The following is a 23771-nucleotide window of genomic DNA, read 5'->3' on the forward strand; positions in this document are numbered from 1 at the left end:
GCCTCCTCAACGGAATCTCGGGAGTCCAGCCATTCTTTGATGATGTGCTGATTGCGGCTCTGGACTCCGAAACCTTTGCGGCGTGACTCCGGACTATGTTCAAGCACTTCGCCAACACAGGTCTCAAGGTGAAGCAGGAGGAATGCATCCTGGGAGTGCCCCAGGTGGAATTCCTGGGGTTTGCTGTAGATGCCCACGGGTTTCACCCCACACAGGACAAAATCCACGCCATCTGCCAAGCACCCACACCCTCGTCAAAAGCGAAGCTACAGGCTTTCCTGGGGCTCTTGAATTTTTATCATTCTTTCCTCCCCCACAAAGCCACCATAGCAGAACTACTGCACAGACTTTTGGACAAGCAGGGTCCTTGGGTCTGAGGTCCTGCTTATGACACCGCCTTCCAGGTGGTCAAAGACCTGTTGGTCTCTAACACTGTCCTCACCCACTTCGACGAGGCCCTACCTGTGGTTTTGGCGTGCAATGCATCTCCCTACGGGGTGGGGGTGGTCCTGAGGTACCGGCTGGCCGACGGCCATGAGGATCCTGTTGTGTACTATTCTCATACACTGCAGCTGCAGAGCGCAACTATGTGCAGATCAATAAGGAGGCCCTTGAAATCATTGCCGTGTGAAAAAATTTCACGATTTCCTGTATGGCCAGGCATTCACTATAGTCATGGACCACAAGCCCCTGCTGGGTTTGCTTGCTTCAGACCGCCAACCCCCCCAGATCTTGTCACCAAGGGTGCTCCGCTGGTCTGACTTCCTTGCAGAGTACCAATATGTGCTGGTCCACCGCCCCGGTAAAGCCACCTCCCACTGCCATCTTCTGACCCCAACCTCGTGCCAGCCCACCACATCACCTTGCTGAAAGACCTGCCCAATCGCCCAGTCCAAGTGTAGGAGGTGGCATGCCACTCAGCCTGGGATTGCATTCTCTCCCGGGTCCTCGACTGGGTGGGGAGGGGTGGCCTGCTGGCCAGATGGGTCCCGAGTTCTCGCGTTCACCGGCCGCTGAGATGAGCTGTTTTCCCACAAAGGGTTTTGCTGTGGGGAAGTCAGGTGGTCATACCGCCACCTCTGCAAAGTTGCGTACTCACCACTTTGCACGTACACCACCCTGGGATAGTGAGGATGAAAGCCCTGGCCCAGAGCTATGGTGGACAGGGCTAGATGGCGAGATTGAGGATACTGTTAAACAGTGTCAGAAGTGCCAGGAGTCACAGCCCGAGCCCCCGAAAGCCTCAGTGCGACCTTGGGAGTCATCCCAGAAGCCGTGGGCAAGACTCCACCTGGACTTCGACGGGCCCTTCCAGGGCCAGATCTTTTTCGTTCTGGTTGATTCCTACACGAAGTGGCTGGAGGTCATGCCTGTTCCTTTGACCTCATCCTGGTCCACCATCAGAGTGATGTGGAGGATTTTCAGCTCACACGGAATACTGGACTCACTAGTCACTGACAATGGTACCGGCTTTACTTCCTCTGAGTTTCTGGAATTTGTGGAGTACTAAGGGATTAGGCACATCCACTCCGCACCTTTCCACCCCGCAACCAACAGCCAGGCAGAACGCATGGTCAGAACAACAAAAGAGGCGCCGCGCCACATGGACTGGGCAACTAGGACTACAAGCTGGCAGCTTTCCTGTTCGGCCAGCGCACCACCCCTCACTCCACCACCAGTCACAGCCCGGCTGAACTGCTCATGGGCCCCCTGATGACCTGTTTGGACCACCTCCATCCAGACCGGGTATTGGACCACAGCACTCACCCGGAAGACCAGGGGGCCCTGAGGGGTTTCTTTCCTGAAGACCCGGTCTACGCCTATAATTACGGCCAGGGTCCCACCTGGGTTCCAGCGAGAGTGGTTTGGGTGACCAGCCCACTGTCATATGAAGTTGCCTGCGAGGACGGACAGCTATGGAGGTGACACATAGATCAACTTTTTTATTGCGTCCTCCCTCTGGCCTCAGATGGCCCAGACGAGGATGACATTTACCCTGGGGAACCAGAAGCAATGGACCCTCCACTTCCAGTGGCCAGCATGATTCCCGGGGAAGAGGATGGAGGCAACCCTGAACCGACAAGCTGCCCAGAGCCCAGCAGCTCGATAGCCCTGGCTGCGATACCAACAGCTACAATCCCGCCCCCGAAGCCAACAGGAACAGTGCCAGGAGCCCTGCTCGGGCTCCGGTCATCTGTTGCTCCATGATGGAGCATAAAACGCCCACATACTTAAAGGACTATGTATGTTCAGGTCATCTGGACCAAGGGAGGAGGGGTGTTGTGTACCCAGGGAAGTCTGTGCACGTGTTCGGGTCAACACGGGGTCAGGCAAAGGGCCCGAGCTTCGTCTCCAAAGACAATACCTAGACCGGATCCTAGCGCACACCTATCGGGAGCGTCGCCAGGATGTAGCATCGCCAGGATGTAGCATCGCCAGGATGTGACGCTACGCGTCGCTCTGGCAACGGGATTCCAAACAGCCCCGTTGCCAGAGTGATGCATAGCGTCACATCCTGGCGACGGCGGTGCAACGCGTATCGCTATCCCCCACGGCAGGGATCCTGTGAAGACTTTCGGATCCCCCGCCGCGGCTTGGCAGCCCTAAAGAGGAGAAAGCTACCCTTTTTCTTGTTTTCTCTGCTGTAAGCTCCCACACACACACATAATTAATAGTGACAGGGAAAAGCACACAATATGATGAAATTGTGTCACCTGGAGAGTTTTGTAGAACCTTAGGGGAGAGATGTGAGTAGCTATATGCGAGGATGTTATTTTCAGCTGCTCCCAAGTCTTCTGTAACATTTAATTTTAGTTCTGGTCACAAGATTCTTGAAGTACTCAAATATCCAAAAAAAATACCCTAATGAGGAGGAGTAGGCTTCTACCATCAAGACATGAGGGAGAGGAATTCCATGATGTACCTTTCTTATACTTCTCCATCTGACCCAATTAGCCCTCTTGGAAACATTCTTGAGTGAAACTGCTTCAATTTAGCCTCTTGCCTGCCCTCTACAATACTACTCTGGACACTGATGTAGGCTTAACATGGAATAGATGTTAACTTGCTTAGGTATGTTTGAGTGCAGTATTTGATGTCAGTTTGTGCTATGAGGCCACTGGAGCTAGGAGTACTTAAGTAACATGAAAACAGTCCCTCCTCTGCAATGTGGTAACTCCTGGGCATGGAACAGGGATCACTGGGGGTAGGAGGGAGGTATTTGTGAATTTCCTGCATTGTGCAGGGGGTTGGACTAGATGACCCTGGAGATCTCTTTCAACTTTATAATTCTATGTTTCTATGCTACCTTTTGCACCCGTACTCATAATTATTACCAGCTCCTCTTGTAAATATGGTTTTAAATTGAAACATTAAGTAATGCATATTATTGGACAAACACTTGTCAGGGATGCTCTAAGCTGTTTCTGCATTGAGCAGGGGATTGGACTAGGTGGCCTGTATGGCCCCTTCCAACTCTGTGATTCTATGATTCTATGATTGTAGGCATATTTACAACTATGTGACTCTGTGCGTCATAACGGGGTACTGATGAGCCTTGGCCAATATCCTGTTTTTACTTTTATAATTGAGAGTCCATGTTGCTCAGCTATTGTGCAGTATTCAGCAACACTGCTGGGTTGGGTAGGAAACATCAGAAAAACCTGGACAGGAGGCACAAACTGGTGGTGCCTAATTCCTGGTATAGGGAGCTATAGTTACTGTAGCTAATCACAATAATTGGAATAATTGTTTCATCATAATTAAGCCATGAGAGTTTCTGTAATGACTCAGGTTTGCCCAGACTCATTTAATTTCAGTTCATGTCACTTACTTTATAGTAGTAGTAGTAGTAGTATTTACTGTCTTCAGGTCAAATATCTGATGTATGGCTATGGTTTTATGAGTTTTATCATTAAGATGTGAGGTTATTTTTGCTGTCTTGTGGGGTTGAAGTTGGTGTAAAATAGTTTTCAGTGATATTTTAATATTCCATTCCAGATAAGAGATGATAATAAAAGACAACACCCTTGTCTAGTAGAATTTTCAAAGTTACCTGAAACAGAGAAGAACTACAACCTACAGATGTCAACTGAGACACTGAAGTGAGTTATAAATGGAAGGAAGAAAGAAAACACTGTCAAGGCCCATAGCTAGTCGATTTTTGGTGGAGGGCAATGGGTGGATGGGGGGCACTGGATAGAGGAGGGGTGGAGGAGAAGGGGTGGGAGATAAAGTGTGTTAAAGGCTGCACTCAGGCTGGGCTTGAGCATGCACCTGCTGAGGAAGAGGGCTGGGACACAGCTGCAGAGCATGCAGGTGCTGAGGGAGGAGGGCACCAGAGACTTTTGCGCAAAGGTTGTTAGTGGTTGGAAATCACTTTCTCTCCTGGCAGGTTCCTTGCCTTTCATATTTGATACATATTTAGAAGTAAACAGTGGATTCTGTACATGAACAATTAATAGCAAAGAAAAAAATTCCTCTTCAGTCCTTAAATCACAGCTCTCCTCTGTGAAAGTCTATTTCTTTTATGAGGTCATTATACTATGTTTCTGTTGGGTGGTCTCGAGGAAGTCGGCGCGAGTCGCGCCAGTCCCGCCGCAGCGGCCGATACGGCCGCGGCAGAACAGTTTCATTATAGTACATTGCCCCCCACCCTTAAGTTCATAGTTTCCTGAGGTCTGGCCATTGGTAGAGGGCCAACTTCAAATTTACTTGGTGAAGGTAGTCTTAAAATATTAAGAAAATGCCACTGGAAAAATAGAATTGTTATTCTGTTGCAAAACAATATTCTCTTACTAATTTGCATTAATATTTCAGTGGAAAACATAGAGCATAGGATCTAATAGCTTTTGAATGATCTCAGAAGTCTCAGCAAAAATATTATGTCAAAGGGGGGAAAGCTGCCATACAGTTGATTCACAGCCAAAGTTAACATGTAATGTAAATTTTTGTTCCATAATCCAAAAATTGTGTGTGTGTTTAGTGCCGTCAAGTCAATTCTGACGTATGGCCACCCTATGTGTTAATGTTCGCTACAACCTCTTATTGTTAGCAGCCATTCTCAGGTCTTGCACATTGAGAACCATGGCTTCTTTTATTGAGTCAATCCATCTCTTTTCCTGCTGCCTTCAACTTTTCCTAGCATTATCATCTTTTCCAGTAACTCTTGTCTTCTCATAATGTGACCAAAGTACGATCTCCTCAGTTTAGCCATTTTAGCTTCTAGGGAGTGTTCAGGCTTGATTTGGTCTAGTACCCACTTTTTGGCAGTCCACAGTATTCGTAAAATTCTCCTTCAACACTACATTTCAAAGGAATCTACTTTCTTCCTATCAGATTTCTTCATTGTCCAACTTTCACATCCATACATAGTAATCTATGGGACCGCCTCTCCTGGTATACCCTCAGAAGAGCACTACGCTCTGGAGAGAAAAACCTTGTGGTGGTCGCTGGCCCAAAAGATATCCGGCTGTCCTCAACCAGAGCCAGGGCTTTTTTGGCCTTGGCACCAGCATGGTGGAACTCTCTGCTAAATGACATCTGAGCCCCGTGGGACTTGGTACAGTTCCACAGAGCCTGTAAGACAGAGATGTTCTGCCAGGTGTATGGTTGAGGACAGGAATGGTTTCCATCATGCCTGGTCCTCCCTCTGTGGCACCATTTCTCTCTCCTCCTTTTTGCCCTCCCCCCATGGGGTAAGGATAGAAATTGGTTTCAAGTGCCATTCTGTAATAGTTTTTGGAATTTTAATTTATTTATTACTTATTTATTTATTTATTTAAATTTATAACCCGCTCTCCCCACGAACTGATAGATTGTATTTTACTGAAATGTTGTAAACTGCCCCAAGCCCACGTGCAGGGGAGGGCGGTTTATAAAATTGAACAAATGAATAAATAGATACTGAATCCTAGAATCACAGAGTTGGAAGGGGCCATACAGGCCATCTAGTCCAATCCCCTGCTCAATGCAGGATCAGCCTAGAGCATCCCTGACAAGTGTTTGTCCAGCCACTGCTTAAAGACTGCCAGTGAGGGGGAGCTCACCACCTCCCTCTTACTCTTACAACTCTTACTGTAAAAAGGTTTTTCCTAAGATCCAGCTGGTACCTTTCCACCTGCAATTTAAATGAGGAGTACTATGGCATGGATTAACTTGATTTTAGTCTCAAGCAACACATTCTTACCCCTAAGGATCTTTCTAGTTCCTTCATGGCTGTCCTCCCAAGTTTCAGTCTCCTTCTGACTTCTTGGGTGCAGTCTACCTTTTGGTTGAAGGAATAGAAAATATTTTAAAATTTCAATTTTTTCATCATCAATCTTAAAGTTGTGTAATTCCCCAGTAGTCATTACTGTTGTCTTCTTGATGTTCAGCTGTAATCCTGCTGTAGCACTTTCTGTTTTAACCTTCATCAGTAGTTGTTTTGAGTCTTCATTGTTTTCTGCCAATAATGTGGTGTCATCTGCTTATCTCAAACTGTTGATATTCCTTTCACTAATTTTCCACCTTCATCTAAATCTAATCCAGTTTTCCTTATGATATATTCTGCATATGGATTGAAGAAACAGAGAAATAACATGCATCCTTGTCTGGTACCTTTGCCAATTGGAAACCACTCTGTTTCCCCATATTCTGTCCTAACAGTGGCCTCTGGTCCGGAGTATAGATTGCACATCAAAACATTCACATTTTGTGGCACCCCCATTTCCTTTAAAGCCAGCTATAGATTTTCATGATCCATACTGTCAAAAGCTTTGCTGTAATCTATGAAATGTAAGCTGTTTTTCTTCTGGAATTCTCTCATTTGATCGAGTAACCAACAAAAATTTGCAATATGATCTCTATAGTGCCTCTTCATTTTCTCAATCCAGCTTGAACAATTGACATTTCTCATTCCATATATGGTAACAGTCTTTGTTGTAAGATTTTGAGCATCACATTACTTGCATGAGAAATTAATGTGATGGTCCAATAGTTGCTGCAGTCTTTGATGCATGCTTTTTTTGGAATTCGGATGTAAATTGAGCGTTTCCGGTCTGTGGGCCATTGTTTTGTTTTCCATATTTGTTAAGATTTTGATGGACTCAGTTTCTGTGGCTTGGAATAGCTCTACTTATAACCCATATGGTCCTGGTGACTGGTTTCTCCCAATTGCTCTCAGTGTAGCTCTCACTTCACTTTCTAAACCTGTAGGTTCTTCTTTAAAAGATTCTTCTTGGAAGGAATCTGTCATCCTTTTGTCTCTTTTGTACAGTTCGTGGTTTAAATCATGTTGCAGGAGAAGCTGGCCCCAGGAACTGCATGCCACACGGAGGTCTTTCCCTGCTGCATGCAGAACTGGCTAGGATGGGTTCTCCTGCAGTACAGTTTAAACCGCATTGGTGAAGGAGCTGGCCCCAGAATCTGCATACGGCGGGGAGGTCTCTCCCGGTCACACACAGACCTGGCTGGGATGGCTTCTCCTGCAGTGTGGTTTAGACCATGTTGCAGGAGAAGCTGGCCCTGGGATCTGCATGCTGTGGGCAGATCTCTCCCTGCCACATGCAGATCTGGCTGAGATGGCTTCTCTTGCAGTGCATACCTTAATTTTTATATGATAATTTTTAATTTAATTTTTTCTTTACTGGTTTGTATTCTGGTCATGGACTGTAAATAAAGGATTGATTGATTGACTGCACTGCAGGAGAAGCTGGCCCAAGGATCTTCTGTGCCATTGCTAGCAGATTGCTCCTTGTGGCACAGCAGCTTCTTGGGCCGGCTTCTCCTGTAGCACAGTTTAAACCAGGCTGCACAATAAGCCAGTCCCAACCCAAGCCAGCAGTAACAATCTGCTCTCCCTGGCACAGCTGATCCTTGGGCTATATTCTGCAGTCCCTTTAAAGTTTAAAGGGACTGCAGTAGAAGCCCAACAAACAGCTGAGAGGAAAGAGCAGTCTGCTTTTGCCTCTCTGCTGTTTTTGGATCTACTGGTAATATCTGGAATTTTCTCTGGATGTTTTTCAGTTTTCCCAGATACATTTGGGAAGCCAAAAGATATTTGTATATTTACAGCTCAGATAGATCCAAATTCCCACCCCTAATTGTTACTGTTTTGATGTTTTTCTTCAGCTTTATTCTAACTTTGAATATTAACAATTCATGATATTGGTTTCTGATCTTGTTTTAGCAGAGAGAATAGAGCTTTTCCATCTTCTCCTTCCAATGATGTAATCTATTTGATTTCAATATTGACTGTCCAGTGATGTCCATATATACAATAGTATGTTTGGCTGCCTGAAGCATGTGTTTGCAATGAACAAATAATTGTCTTCAAAGAATTATATGAGTTGCTTCATTTCTTGTTCCTAGCCCAAATCTAACCATATTTGATTCTGCTTTGTTTCCTACTTTTGCATCCCAGTCACCTATGATTATCAGCACATTTTGTTTAGGTGTGTGATCAATTTCTTCCTGGACACTTGCATAAAAGCTTTTAATGTCTTCCTCCTCAGCATCTGTAGTTGAGGCATAAACTGGAATTATGATTATATTGATAGGCTTTTCATGAAGTCTGATTGATGTTATTCGGTCAGACTTTGCATTGTTGCCCCTACCTTCCTGTGCTACATCTTGCCTTACTATTAGAGTAACCCCATTCCTTCTATGTTTATAATTCCCCAAGTAAAATGATTTGACATTTTCTGACTGAAAATGTCCCAATCCAGTCCACTTTAGTTCACTTACTCCCAGGATCGTGATGTTTAAATGTTCCATTTCTTGTGTTAAGATTTTGAGCTTACCTTGATTCATACTTCTCACATTCCATGTTCCTATTATATGTGTCAAACGGCTTTGAACTTTCCTTGTGCATCCATTCACATCAACAACTGAATGTCCTTTCAGCTTTCATCCAATTGCGTCATTAAGAATAGTGCTGGTCATAGTTGTCCTCAGCTCTTCCCCAGTAGCTGAGTGCTATCCAAAAGTTTTAAACTGTTAAATACATTCTAAGTCTTCAGTTGTAAACTTGTGGTTGCCTCCCTCTAAGCTTACTGACTTCAATGGATTTAAAAGGGTGCAACTCTGCTTAAGATTGCATTCTTGGTTATCGGGAAGTAAAACCTATAGGACTGAATACGTTAGTAAAATGGTTAGGAGTCTAACCTAAATTCAGGGCTTGAAAAAAATTAAATAAAGAACAGATTGGAAGAAGAGAAAGAGATCAGAATTGAGTGACTATTTATTTATAAGCCACCTAAACTTGCTCGGCACTATGCAGAAATTGAAAATGAAGTATACCTTGGCCACAGGCTTGCAACAGAAGTATAAAAATAAATAGCTAATAGCTGGGGAACAATAACATGATTGCAGTGTCTTCTATGAACAGTTAACACACGAATCAGACCATCTGTTCCATCAGGGTCAGTATTGTATACTCAGACTGGCAGCAGCTCTCAAGGGTCTCAGGCAGAGGTCTTTCACATCACCTACTGCTGGATCCTGTAACTGCAGATGCCAGAGACTGAACTTGGGACCTTCTGCATGCCACACAGATGCTCTACCACTGAGCCACAGCCCCTCCCCTAATTAGTTTTGATCAATGTGAATCTTCTAAATATGGTATTACATAGAAAGCTGCAAAGATGCAGGACAAATTCTGAAATAAGAAGTGGCTCTTTTATATAAACACATTTGGATGAGACCAAAAGGACACCTCTTGATTTGAGACAGAAGCAAATATATGCCAATGAACTATTTGTCCAGTTCAGACTGAAGTGTTCAATTAGCTGATAGCTACTACCTTACAAAAAGACAGACTGTGGTCTGTATCCATCTATGCATTTCTGGGGAAAAGTGCTTAAGCATTTTTCACTGGGGACAGCAAGTTCCACCATCCTCCCCCCACTGCAGACACCTCAATGTTGTTCCTGGGCCCTCAAGAACAGCATAGGGGGCAAGTGAGGGTCTGCAATGGGAGGATGTATTGGCAGAAATCATTGCCCCCTCTTTAAAAGAAAACACTTAAGTATACTTAAGTTTTCAGAATGTATGGTTGGATACAGACCAGTAGCTTGATTCAGAAAGCTGACTAAGTCATCATGGTACAAGGAAAGATTAAATATGTGGCACAATCTCATGCCTCCCTCAGCAGCAATTCCTTTATTGGCATTTCACAGAAATAAACACATAGTATCTGGGAAATAAAATTCAGATTCTACATAAAATACAATTTCTGTTAAAAGATACCCTGCGTTGAGCACTTAAAATTTTTTACTACGTATAAAAGCAGCAGCCAGTAAAAACTTTGCCACAAGTTCAACTATGTTTTCCTCTGTGCTATTTAAAAGAAATAATAGTTTATTCGGCCTAGGAAAGTCTGAAACACTACCCAAGATTGGTGATAAAATACGTTGCCTGATACCAGAATAATAACAACATTCACAGAGTACATGGTACACTGTTTCAATAGTTTGACCTGTACAGGGGCAGAGTCTGTTGGCAAAGGGGATACCCTGGAATCTTCCGAATAAAATTGTCGAGGGTAACACATTAAGCCTGGCCAGAGTAAAAATCCTGCACAATTTTGGAGGTTGAAGTTGAAAGAAATAACTGGGCAAGCATCCTACAACTGGAAATATCCCGTGTTTCAGAGGAGAACAAGTCTTATTAGCTGCATTGTACAAGTTCCGCAACTCTGTCTCCAGTAATCTGCTCCTTATTCTGAGAAACACCTCCGTTTCTGAGAGCATCAGCATCGATTCAAGAGAGATATTCAAGGAACTCAGGGTTTTTTTCTAAAGTGGCAAGCCAGGGTGAACCCTCAGTCTCAGTTAACATCTGGTAGCTATAGCTGGAGGGGTCAGAGTTATAGTGCAATCGGGCCCAATATTTGAAGGCTATAAGCCACGCCCTCGTTGTCAAAAGGCTTTGACCACATTCCAAACAGAGGGCTTCATATGGGGCACAAGGTGGAACACCTAGTACCTTCCGCAAAAAAACTTGAATGCACCTGTTCAATTGACTTATTAATGACCTCAATCCAGATAGGGACTCCGTAGAGGAGTTGGGGCTCTATTTTTATATTAAATACTTTTAACGCAGATGGCACAAATTGGTTTCCTCTCTCTGAGAAGTAAAACCGTAAAATTGATATTTGCCTTAAGGTTGTTAATTGCTATCCTGCACTGAAAAGTCCAAGTCCAAGTTGTGGTGGCATGAAAGTGAAGACCTAGATACTTGAAGTGTCTTACTTGTTCAAGGTTATGATTGCCAATCCTCCATGTGAATTGCTTCCTGGATTTTGAGAAAACTAAGATTTTTGATTTCTCATAATTTAGTTCTAAGTGATTGATCTTACAGTAGTCCTCCTGACAGCTGTTTAGAAGTCGGAGTAAAACCCCTTGAGTGTAAGAAAGCACAACCATGTCATCTGCATATAATAAAGATTGGTATGTGGGCGGAGCCTAGCTTAGGACAATGTCTCTGAATATCCTGTCTGTGGTTGTAGCAGTTACTTGATGGCAACGAAAAGGGAGGAATAAAAATTATATGAGAAGGGAGAAATCTATCTGACTCCCTCCATCCGTAACACCTGACAGAAGATGTAAATGTATCAATTAACTACTTTTACAGAACTCTTTTGGCTCTTGGATGCCATATTGTTCATGTCAATCCAGGAGCAGAGGAAGATCTTAAGAAAATCAAGCTCCAAAAAAAGTAAGCTTATTATAATAATAATGACTGTGTACTGATTTCATTTGTTATTCTGTTGCTTGATATTTGTTCTGAGGTTGTGTTCCAAGGTGGACTGAGGGTAACCAATATCCCATCTTCCATCCATCAACAGAATGCAGCCTTTTCATCTGTCAAAGCCTTGAATGTATGGGTGTGCAATATTTTTTTACCAGTATTTTACATTTTGGGTCTATTAGACCTGGAAAAAATTCAGGATTTCTGGAAGATTTCTGATTCCAATACCGGTACAATATTCAGATCTGGGATTTTTTTTTGAAATCTTGCATTTTTTAATCCAGTAGACCCAAGAAGAAAAATACCAGTTTTAAAAAAGGCAACATGATCCTGGGGCTGGCTTGGCTTCTCCTGTAGCCCAGTTTAAACCGGGCTTCAGAAGAAGAAGCCAGTGCAGGCTAACAACGATATTCAATTAGGACTATGTTGCATAGCAGCTCTAACTGGAAAACATCTGCAAAAGGATAGAGACAACAACCGAGAATCAGCTTCTATAACTCCAAATGAATAAAGAAGAGAATCTAAAATGGACTGTTTGTCGTTAGGAGACCAGTTTGCAGATTAAAAGTGACACTTAAAGTGAAGGGATGTGATCTATGGACATATCCTGAAAATATAAAAATGATAATCTGCCCGGTGAAAGAGTGGTTAGATTCTCCAGGAGACATATGGGTTAAAGTGATAAAAGGGAAGAATGAACTCTATCCTAAAGACTGGCTAATGTCTGCTGCAACAATTTGGATCAACAAGGGAAGAAGATAATGAGGAAGAAGACTGTAAAAGAGGAAGAGAAGATAAGACAACAAGTACACTTACTGATGAGGACTGGACTCTAAGATGGGGGGTGGTCCCCCCCCAAAATAAATTTGATTGTCACTTGTGGAACAAAAAGTTTTAAAAAATGAGATGCTAATGTTTTCTGAAGCCTGCCTTAGCAGATTTTCTTTTTCTCTATGATCTTGTATAGCTCTTCATATAGTCAGATTTGTTGGAATTGATAACATAAATGATAAATTATTATTGATCACTCTCAACGCCAAAAGAAAAGAAAGAAAAATGTAATGGTTAAAAATGCTGTTATATTTCAAGTAATGTATGATCTCCATCTCTTGGGTTTTTAGTGGTTTTCTTTACTTTTCCCTGTAGTTTGTAGACTCCCCTCCCTTTTTGTTTCTTTGTAGTTTATAGAAAATGCAATAAAATATCCCCTACGGTGGGCTAAAAAAAGAAGAAAAAGAAGACGCCGGCGCAAAGCTGAGCCAGCAGGGAACAATCTGTTCCCCATGGGCACAGCCAGTCCTGGCTAGGCTCGCTTCTCCTGTAGTCTGGTTTAAACTGGGCTGTGGGAGAAACCAGTCCTAAGAGCTCCTTTGCTGTGCAGAGCACATTGTTCTGTGCAGCAAAGGGGATCCTGGCTGGGCTTCAGGAGAAGCCAGACCCAGGAACTGCTGTGTGGCATGGAGCACTCAGCACATTGCTCCGAGCAGCACAGAAGATCCTGGCTGGGCTCACATCTCTTGCATTCTGGATTACACCAGGCTGCAGGAGAATCCAGTGCAAAGCCCAGCCTGCAGGGAACAATCTGCTCCCCGTGGCACTGCAATGCCAAGCTGAGCCTTTGGGAACAGTTTACTCCCCACCCGCACAGCTGATCCTCGGGTTATCTTCTGCAGTCCCTTTAAACTTTAAAAGGACTGCAGCAGAAACCTGACAAACAGCTCAAAGGCAGGAACAATTTGCTTCAGCCTCTTCACTGTTTTTGGATCTACCTGGTAATTCCTGAATATATCTGGGATTTATTTGGGATTTTTGTTTGTTTGTTTTCCCAAGAAAACCCAGATATGCTCGGAATGCCTAAATCAACCTGGAAATACTGGTAAGGTATCTTTCAGGTGGATTTTCGGCTTCAGTAGATCCAAATGCACACCCCTACTTGAATAGCAAGATTTTGCTGCCTTCAAAAGCAGGATACAGTGTGAAAGTCAAGCTCAACAGCAGTAGCTGAAGGAATAGACTAATGATGTCACAATCATGTCAGCCAATAAAGAGGCATTTTTGGTTTCTTTAATTGGCAACAAAATATTAAAGCATGTTTTAATGAGAACTGTAAAAGCTATAGTGGTAATTATTGTTCTGCAAGCAAATGCATACAGTTATTGAACTGACACTGAAATTTCAGATGGGGAGGAATTCTGTTACATAATATTATGCATAGTGTTAGTGCTGAAGTGAAATGGGAAACAGTTTTTATGTAGCTTTGGCAAGCCATGAAAAAGCACCCCCTCTAACCATCTTGGTATTCTTTTCTATGGGCCCTGAGAAATGAACCAAAATTGTTTGAAGGTGGTTTCATCGCTTGGAAGGAATGGTTAAGGGTACTTACTGAGACAAATGATGCAGTGCAATATAGCAAAACAAATAACATCCTCATAGATGGTGTGTTAGTTGGAATGTCTTGGCACTGGGGAGTAACTGGAATGGTGCAGTGGGGAGCTTAACATCCTCATGTTTCTGTGCACAAGTGTATCTACACAAGTGTATCTAACAATTTTCTCATACAATTTGCCCTTTGTCAAGTATGCTGAAAAGTCTTTTGTGAAACTGTCCTCATGTTTCTGTGCAGTCTCTACACAAGTGTATCTAACAGTTTTCTCATACAATTTGCCCTTTGCCAAGTATGCTGAAAAGTCTTTTGTGAAACTTGCTTTGGTATCTGTACCTTCTGATTACTGACTGATGCACTTTGTCACATCAGTGGTTGAGTGGATGAGATTGCTATTTGGACACCCCAACACTTTGACATGTAAACTATTGATCTTGAAATTGTGCTTGTGAGCCACATCTATGAATTTATCATTCAACATGTATAACAGAACCTGTCAAGAGCTAAAAGTAGTTTAGACTTCTCATGTAATCTTTGTAGATTTCAAGCTCTGTTTAAAAAGTTAAAAAATTAATTTGAGTTAAAATTCTTCAGAGCTTTTGTATTTAACTGTTTTAGAATAATTAACAAGACTGGTTTTAGGAGAAACGTACTTGTTCCCATGTTATATTTTTGTGGTTTACAGTTATATGATGTCAAATGGTTACAAACCAGCCCCTCTAGATCTCTCTGAAGTGAAATTATCACCTGCACAAGAAGTTTTGGTTGATAAACTTGCAGAAAATGCACATAATGTTTGGGCAAAAGACAGAATAAAACAAGGTTGGACCTATGGAATTCAGCAGGTAAGATATATTTTTCAAAAATATTTTAAAGAGTGGTTGGTGTTTGAATGTAACTATTAATGATTAGCTGAAATTGTACAGTTGATGTGTTTTGTCATGAAAATAATGCATGACTGATGAATGTTTTGCTTTTCAAGAAATTCTTTGCATAGTAAACTGCTAATGTGACAAGCAAACAAATTTATCACATGACAATTATTTTCACCTGATGATCTGTATTATTTTAATTGGCCTAGTGTTGTATGTGGGTATATCTTAAGATCAAACAAATTTGCATCATAATTAATAGTGCAACTTCTTGCCCAAAGACCAATTCTATAGACCTTAACATTGATATTCTTGTTGTGTACTGTGTTCATGCTTGTACATATTCCTGTTAGCTTTTCATTTACTTGAAAGGACAGTATAAGTAAAGTTTTTGCAGTATAAGTAAAGTATGTTTTAAAAATATTATTTTATATATTAATTTAGCTTGAGTATTACATTTCTCTCATATATACTTTTCAGGATCTCAAAAACAAACGAAACCCTCGACTGGTACCGTATCTACTATTAGATGAGCGTACTAAGAAATCTAACAGAGATAGCCTTCGTGAAGCTGTTCGTACTTTTGCAGGTTATGGATATAATATTGAGCCACCAGATCAAGAATTAGGCATGTTGTTACAATTTTGTTAATACTGTCTATTAGTTCTAACATGCTTTGCAGTCTCTTTCATCTTTACAAACGTTATGTAGTCTTGATTACTACAGTATCCTCATGTGCCAGCTACATGATGGGAAAACGCTTCCAGAACTGTATGGTGCCACCTCTTGTTTCCTTTACCCTGCTTAACATAGGAACAAGATTTTCTTTAGGTGTGGCAACCATTCATGTGAATAGTATGATAGCTCGTCATTTTCTTGTAAGACATCAGAGCATTTGTACACAAGGTTACAGTGTCTAAATAAATAAATAAATAACTGGAGTTGCTTCAGTGTCTCAGTTTTCTGTAAGAGATCACCACAGATTGCAATTTGGGAACAATAATCACAGAATGGTATAAGCAGTAAGTCAGGATAGTTCTAAGCAGCACTATGTTATGGAAAGGGTTTTTGAGATATTTCTATTTTTCTATTTCTTTTTTATCTTCAGACTGACCCAAATCATTGCAAGCGTATAATAAAGAAAAAGAGGCATTCAAAGTCCATTAATTTTTATCAGGCAATTTTAATAATGACTGAACAGGTGGTGCCCATTTCCAAATGATTAGAGAATTTTATTAATCTATTAATGTTATAAAGTGTGAACTAATTTCCAATCTGATGCAGTACTTTACTTACAAACATTTCAGTTAATTCACTGGAAAATATTTTGGATCTGTAATTGCTTTACCTTTTTATACTACACGTTAAACACTGCTGGATATTTATTTTAGAAAACAGATTTTGATATGCTTATACTATCTAAATCAGTCATTCTGCATGCATGGAAATCAAATGCCTGTCTGAAGAACATAATACATAATGGTAGAATGTTTCTTGTTTAATTTTTTTAAGTTTGCAATTTTTTGAAAGTACAGAGTACTCATTTTTTTTAAGAAAGTATCATGTCATTTTCCTAGCGGTGAACTATTTCCCAATAAGACAGAAGTAAAATAAAAACTTGGAATTTTCAGTTCTAATTAATTTTTCATGTTTTTCATGTTTTGACAGCTGACCAAACTGTGGAAAAAGTGAGCATTGACAAGATACGCTTCTTCAGAGTAGAGCGGTCTTATGCAGTTAAGACTGGAAAGTGGTATTTTGAATTTGAAGCTGTAACAGGAGGAGATATGCGTGTTGGGTGGGCGAAACCAGGCTGTCGTCCTGATGTAGAACTGGGTGCTGATGACCAAGCATTTGTGTTTGAAGGCAGCAAAGTTAGTACACAAGATTACGCTATTAAATAAACAATGAAAAAACTAACTTTGTAGTTGTGCCTAACCCATCCTTAAGATATGGAAACCAAATGTGATTGAAAGATGATCAAGAAATATTACATAATTAAAAAAAAATTTTTTCAGATAGTGATGGATATTTTTGTTGGTGGAACTTATATTACTATTCTGAAACAATTTGAGTTTGTGTAAATTATGATGCATTTCTATAAATTGCATGCCGTTCATTTGGTTGCAGTATTTGCCAATTTGTAGCATTGTTCCAGTTTTTGTTTCGAAGGAATGATACTAACAACTAATCAAAATATAGGCAGAAATAAACAGAAAATTGTGTACCCTTCCTTCAGGGTGTAAGGAGGTTCCCTTAGGATTAATTTCCATTGGAGTAAAAAAATGGAGACTTATGAATCTTTGTAAAAATATATTCATGTTTATAAGCATACATTTAGAAGGAATTAATCCAGGAGCAAACAAAGGCAATTTTAGTTCCAAAGCAATATCAGTTCAGGCTCCAGATCTAATCAGCTCAGACCAAATCAAAGTATTCCTTTATGATTTTTTTTTACAAATTAATTTGGAACCAGTTTCACATTTGCACATATGAATCGAACAACTTTGTAGACAATTCCATTTCATCATCTGACGAAGTGTGTATGCACACAAAAGCTCACACCTTTAATAAAACGTTGTTGGTCTTAAAGGTAACATTGGACTCTAACTTTGTTCTGTTGCTTCAGACCAACACAGCTACCCTCCTTGAGATATTTTTCATTTTCATTTATTTATTTATTTAAATTTATAACCCACCCTCCTCGTGAACAGGCTCAGGGTGGCGTACAAATGGGGCCAATGCCCAATACATAAAACATTTGTTGTTGTTCAGTCGCACAATTGAGTCCGACTCTTCGTGACCCCACGGACCAGCTCCCGCCAGGCCTTCCTGTCTTCGGCCGTCCTCTGAAGTTGGCTCAATTTCATGTTCGTTGCATCTATGACACTGTCTAACCATCTCATCCTTTGCCGTCCCCATCTTCTTTGACCTTCAATCTTTCCCAGCATCAGGGTCTTCTTCTGGAGAAGACATAAAACATTAAAACTGCATTTAAAAACATTCAATACAACTTAAGTGCTCGCCATAATATCTAACAAGGGAACAGATGACGTCTCATTATTTATAGCTCATTATTTGATGTGGTTAATGTTGTTACTGTGCTAAAAAGACTAGTTCCCTTTTTATATGTGCCTGTTGCAAATATGTTCTACCTGTTATTTTTAAGGGTCAACGCTGGCACCAAGGGAGTGGATTCTTTGGACGAACTTGGCAAGCCGGAGATGTGGTGGGCTGCATGATAAATCTAGATGACAAATCAATTATCTTTACTCTGAATGGGGAGTTACTTATAACAAATAAAGGTTCAGAGCTTGCTTTTGCTGACTTTGAAATAGATTGTGGTAAGCTCAATTTTTATGTTTCTCAAAAATACTGGTAAATGTAAAGAAATATTCAGAAATTTAACTTTTGCTAGATGTTTTAAATTATTGGACTATTAAATTGGGCACTTCATAGTTTTCAGTAGTAGTGGGTAGTAATGGGTAGTAGTTTGGGTAGTAGTAATGGGTAGTAGCCTTTTTGGTGAAGTGGTTAAGTGTGCGGGCTCTAATCTGAGAGAACCGGGTTTGATTCCCCACTCCTCCACTTGCACCTGCCTGGATGAGCTGGGGCAAGCCATAGTTCTGGCACAGCTGTTCTTGAAAAAGAGCAGTCTCTCACAGAGCTCTCTCATCTCCACCTACCTCACAGGGTGTCTGTTGTGGGGGAGGGGAAGGGAAAAGTTTGTAAGCCACTCTGAGACACCTTTGGGTAGTGAAGGGCGGGATATAAATCCAATCTCCTCTTCTTCTTCTTCTTCTTCTTACCATTGGTAGGGCTTATGGTAAAGCGATTTAACAGGGGATTCTTATCTGTTATTAGTAATCACAGCAAGCATTTTGAAAACTGAAAGGTAAGATAATCTATAAATTGCTTGATATTAGACTATTAAGATGTATCTCAAGAATGGTGCCATGTTCTTGAGGTTATTCTAATACTCTTATAGGACCCAGAAGCCAGTCTCTGGGAATATAGCTTCTACTGAAAAATTGTGTTCATTAAATCTCGTATGAACTTTCCCATATGTTAAGATCTTCTGCTGAGTCCTCGCTTTGTTTGCTTTCATCTCTGGAAGTGAAGGGAACAATTAGGGAAAGGCCTTTGTCTCTGGTGCCCCTAGTGTCTGGAATAGGGTTGCCAGTACCCTGGCAGAGGTGGGGGATGCCCCACCCCACTTTTTCCTTTCCATCACTGCTCAGAGCAGCTGTGGAGAATGTTTGTTAAAAAATGGCTGTTGGGCTGATGGTGTGACATCACTCCTGAGAAAATGTCATAGCTATGTCATGCCTTTCTGTGTGTATTTTTTAACACAGCTGTATTCTTCAAACGAAGAATATTTAAATTGATTATTTAATCTGTGATATTTAACTATTTTCTCTAAAAAAATCTAGGACTATTTGCTTTTAAAATAGCCATTATACTTGAGAAACAAAGTCAGAAATTATTCTTTTTGAGCATCCTTTATCTATCATATGTTTGAATTTTTCACTGTGCACATTCAGTTTCCTGTTGCTTTATATCATCAACTGATGGAGAGTCAACTTCTCCTTTGTTCTTTGCTTCCCAGTTAGGCAATTGCCCATTTCTAATATTCTTTGACAAATCCCTGTGCTTCTTATGGATGCTTCTTATGGAAGCTTCACATAGATCTACATTAACATCTTTCTAAAATGGTTTGTTATAATAGTTTTCCTGTGGTGCAGGCTCAGTCAATTGTTTGACCTTTAACTTTGCTGCTCATGTTGATTGAAATATAGGGACTGCTTATTTCAAAAGACATGATACACTTAAATGGTTTTTGGCCCCGGTCACACGGGCAGGAAACTGCGGGGGAGAAGCGTGGCTGTTTGCCCTGGGGCAAACTACTGCGCAGTTACTCGATCAGACCTCCCGTGGAGGTCCTGTGGAGGTATCATGGAGGTTCCATGGCAAGGGAGAGGTGCTGATCACAGGACAAGCCGGCGCGCAACGAAGAAGTGTGCGCCGCGGCAAACTGTTTTTTTGTGTGTGTGTACACAACGAATGCGCATGCTCCGTTGGGTGCGTGTGCGCATCCACAGAGATGTGGACAAAAAAAACACATCTTATTTGCAAGGGGACATGGGCGGGCGCCGGATGCCACCGGAAACGCGATCAGACGCCCGCCCTTGCCCCGCAGTTTCCAGAAACGAGTACCTCCGAGGTACTAGTTTTTTGCCACGCAGTTTCGGCTGGAAGCCTCGGTTGTGCCACGGGAGTGCTACGCTTCCCAGATGTGCTGGTGAGATCGCGCCCGGAAACTCCGCCAGTTTTCCGTCTCACTTGTGTGGCTTCTGTTCTGTGTGACCGCAGCCTTTGATTATTATTCTTACTGATTGTTAGATGCACTGTAGATGCAGTTAGCTTAGGGATAGCATAACAAGTTCATGACCCTTGATAGCTGGGGAATATGGATGTAGCCTAAGGTGTTTTTGTCATATCATATATTATATTTGAAATTAAAGGTCTATGTGACCTAAGTCTGTTGATCTCAGTCTGATCTAACAGCTAGCACAAACAAATTTTTAAAAGTCTTATTGGATTCTTAAAGCTGAGGGAGCTGAGGACTGTGTCTGTTTGTCAAGTCTCTTGTCTATTTGACCAAACTTTGCTTCAAGATGGAGGTTTATTTTGGTAAGAGAAAGTATCCTGTAGCTTTAAGAACTATTGCTCTGACTATATATATAGATTTCTCAAATTCTAAACTGTGTTTTAGTTTAAAGACAATTTGATCAATACAGGAAATGCACGCTTCACAGCATAAAAATCAGTCAAGAGTACTATTGATAGCTGTTTCCTGTGAGCTCTTGTATGTATCTTTAATGCATAATCTGAACTCTCTTTGACATATCTGTCAAACTGGTGTAATAACACAACAAATGATTTATTGCATACTTTGCACATCAAAGAAACTGGTGTAATTACACAACAAATGATTTATTGCATACTTTGGCATTGAATCACTTTGATTAAAACTGACCAAGGTTTATCTGAATCACTGAAGGTTTGTGTATATATTTATTTACACATGAGTCTTTTCATAAGCCAGAAGCTCTGTGTATTGTGAGTAAGACAGTCTGAGAATCCTAGATTGCAAGAATGTACAAACTTGCCAACAACACTGTTTGGCAATGTCTTTAATTTTCATATTTTTGGACTTTATGAGGGAATGATCTAGACTATTTAAGGAACAGCAGGTTTTTGTTCTTTTGTTTTGTTTTGGAAGAGACACATTATTGTACAGTAGCCAATTCAGTTCTAGCATGGTAAGATTAAACTTACTTATGTTTATTAGCTTCTATTATCTCAGTTATCAGACATGAATGTGCAACGTTAGCCTCATAATACAAACTTTACAATCAAAGTTTACAGTCGAAATAATCAAATCTAAAAGATCTAAAATGTTAAAACAAAAGTTATTAATAAAACTATAATTCATTTAATTATTCATTTAAATCATATTAACTGAGTGTATACCAAATTCTGTTAAAATTGGGTCAAGTCAGATTTTTGTCACTTTACAGATAAAACAATTTTGTAACAAAAGAAGTGGTTTCAGAATTAATATCTGCCAACAGATAGGGGACCACCCAGAGTTCAGTAGGTAATTGGTGTTTGGTAAGAACTGGAGTGATCCAAATCGATCTAGGAATCGACCACTGATGACAGACTAATAGAAGATGGCCAAGTGTTTCCACAGCTCCAGTCTCACAATTACATAAGTGATCCGAGTATGGGACTTTAGAAAATAGACCTGTTAACTCAGCAGTAGGAAAAGAGTTAAGCCTAGCAAGAGTGAAAACACGTCTGTAACTAGGTATTTTTAGGTATCTATTATATGAAGGAAGAGATTCCAGAGGAGGAATACCTAAGGCAAGAGTGGAACATACATGTCTTGCTTGAGCTAAAGTACTAGCGTGATCAAGATGAATCACCTTTATTCTGGTCTGCTTTAGGGCTTCCTGGTAAGTTAAATTAGATTTTTAAAAAATGAGGCATTTTTTTCAGAAGATTATAGGAATAAACATAGAGTTTTATAAGAGCCTAGTACAGCCTAGTAATATACCATTTATGGAGTAATGACCAATGCTCAAGCTAGATTTCAGACTGAGAAAATAAAAACAGTACTTGCTTGAAATGACTGTGTTCCCATAATCACTTCTGAAGTATTCTATATAGCATATTACCTGATTCCTTATTAATTTCCCATTTATTTAGGTTTTGTCCCTATATGCTCATTGGGTCTATCTCAGATTGGTCGAATGAATTTTGGAAGAGATGCCAGCACCTTCAAATATTATACAATGTGTGGCCTTCAAGAAGGCTTTGAACCTTTTGCAGTCAACATGAACAGAGATGTTGCTATGTGGTTTAGCAAACGCTTACCAACATTTGTCAACGTGCCAAAAAACCACCCTCATATTGAGGTAATACTGCATTTTAAGAAGACACTAATTCTGCACGATCCTTTGGTCATCAAGAGTTATACCACAGAAGCTATCATATCTATGTTGGCTTATTATACAAAATATCAGTGATTGGTCTGGATTCTATGATTCCCACTGTTGGACCCTATGACTCCCTTTCACCTAGTCTTCATCCAACAGAGAAAGACTTCCTTGAAGAGAGAGTTTTCTACATTAAATGAATTTCTCTATCAGAAAAAGTTATACTCAGTTACAGGGCTGTTTTTGGGCAGGAACGCACAGGAACGGAGTTCTGGCTGGCTTCAGAGTTGGTCACACCCACTACACCCAAGCCAAGGGAAGGGAAGGCAGTTTAAACTGCCTTCCCTTCCCTTCAAGCGGAGGCTTGCCCGGGCAAGCCTCCGCTTGAAGGGAAGGGAAGGCAGTTTAAACTGCCTTCCCTTCCCTTCAAGCGGAGGCTTGCCCGGGCAAGCCAAAGGAAGGTATTTAATAGGTTTAAATACTTGTGGATGATACAGTATCTCAAGCAGCTTGGTTGCAAAAGCACATTGTTCCCCTAGCCTAAAACCTGAACATCACAGATCTATATCATTTTGGATCTTTCTTTGGGGCCAACATGGTAATCATTTACCAGATTGTCAAGAACTAGTTGAACTGCTCTTTTTCTTTATTTCGTAAGCAAATTTTGGACAAATTTCATTTTTAGGTGACAAGAATTGATGGAAACATTGACAGCTCACCACGTTTGAAAGTAACCCATAAGACATTTGGAACACAGAATAATAGTGCAGAAATTATATATTGTCGCTTGAGTATGCCTATAGAATTCCATTCATCTTTTAACTACTGTACTGGTTTGGAACTTGTTGATGGTTTCCAAAAAAGGTTAGATTTAATTTTAGTCTTATGCTCAGTTCAAATGTATTTTCAAAAACTGCTCTTTTAAAACATATGGAATTTTTAACTGCTTCGTTTATACAATAAAAGTTGGGGACTTGTAAGGACTTGAGGGCATATCATTTCTTTTCCCCTTCTGCTTTCCTCTTTCTCATCCCTGAAAGTTCCCCCAGCTTCTCCCATTTTCCTGCTTCCTTCCTGCTTCCTTCTCTTCTTCCCAGCCTTCAGCCAACCTATGTTTATCTGCCTCCCTGTCTTCAGCTCTCTCTCTTCCCTCCCACTGGCAGTCTCTGTCAGGGACAACTATGGCTGAGTTGCACAGTGCTGATCAGCGTGCTCAGTTGTAAGGCAAAGAACCACAAAGACTTGCAGCAGGCACCTCACTTTTCCCATGTTCCTGCC

At 41.1% G+C, this 23771-nt stretch overlaps 1 protein-coding gene across 1 annotated transcript in view; it reads left to right on the top strand.

Annotated features, from left to right (window-relative positions):
• RYR3 (ryanodine receptor 3) overlaps positions 1 to 23771 on the top strand; it is a 366192-nt gene that overhangs the window by 50986 nt on the left and 291435 nt on the right. The window contains exons 9-16 of the mRNA XM_015409322.1: positions 4000 to 4103; positions 11614 to 11697; positions 14799 to 14958; positions 15466 to 15613; positions 16654 to 16859; positions 18155 to 18329; positions 22264 to 22472; positions 23179 to 23357. Coding sequence (XP_015264808.1) covers positions 4000 to 4103; positions 11614 to 11697; positions 14799 to 14958; positions 15466 to 15613; positions 16654 to 16859; positions 18155 to 18329; positions 22264 to 22472; positions 23179 to 23357 — 1265 coding nt within the window. The remainder of the gene's footprint in view (positions 1 to 3999; positions 4104 to 11613; positions 11698 to 14798; positions 14959 to 15465; positions 15614 to 16653; positions 16860 to 18154; positions 18330 to 22263; positions 22473 to 23178; positions 23358 to 23771) is intronic.

The sequence above is a fragment of the Gekko japonicus genome, unplaced genomic scaffold (assembly GCF_001447785.1).
Source record: "Gekko japonicus isolate JY-2015 unplaced genomic scaffold, Gekko_japonicus_V1.1 scaffold613, whole genome shotgun sequence".
Taxonomy (NCBI): Eukaryota; Metazoa; Chordata; class Lepidosauria; order Squamata; family Gekkonidae; genus Gekko; species Gekko japonicus.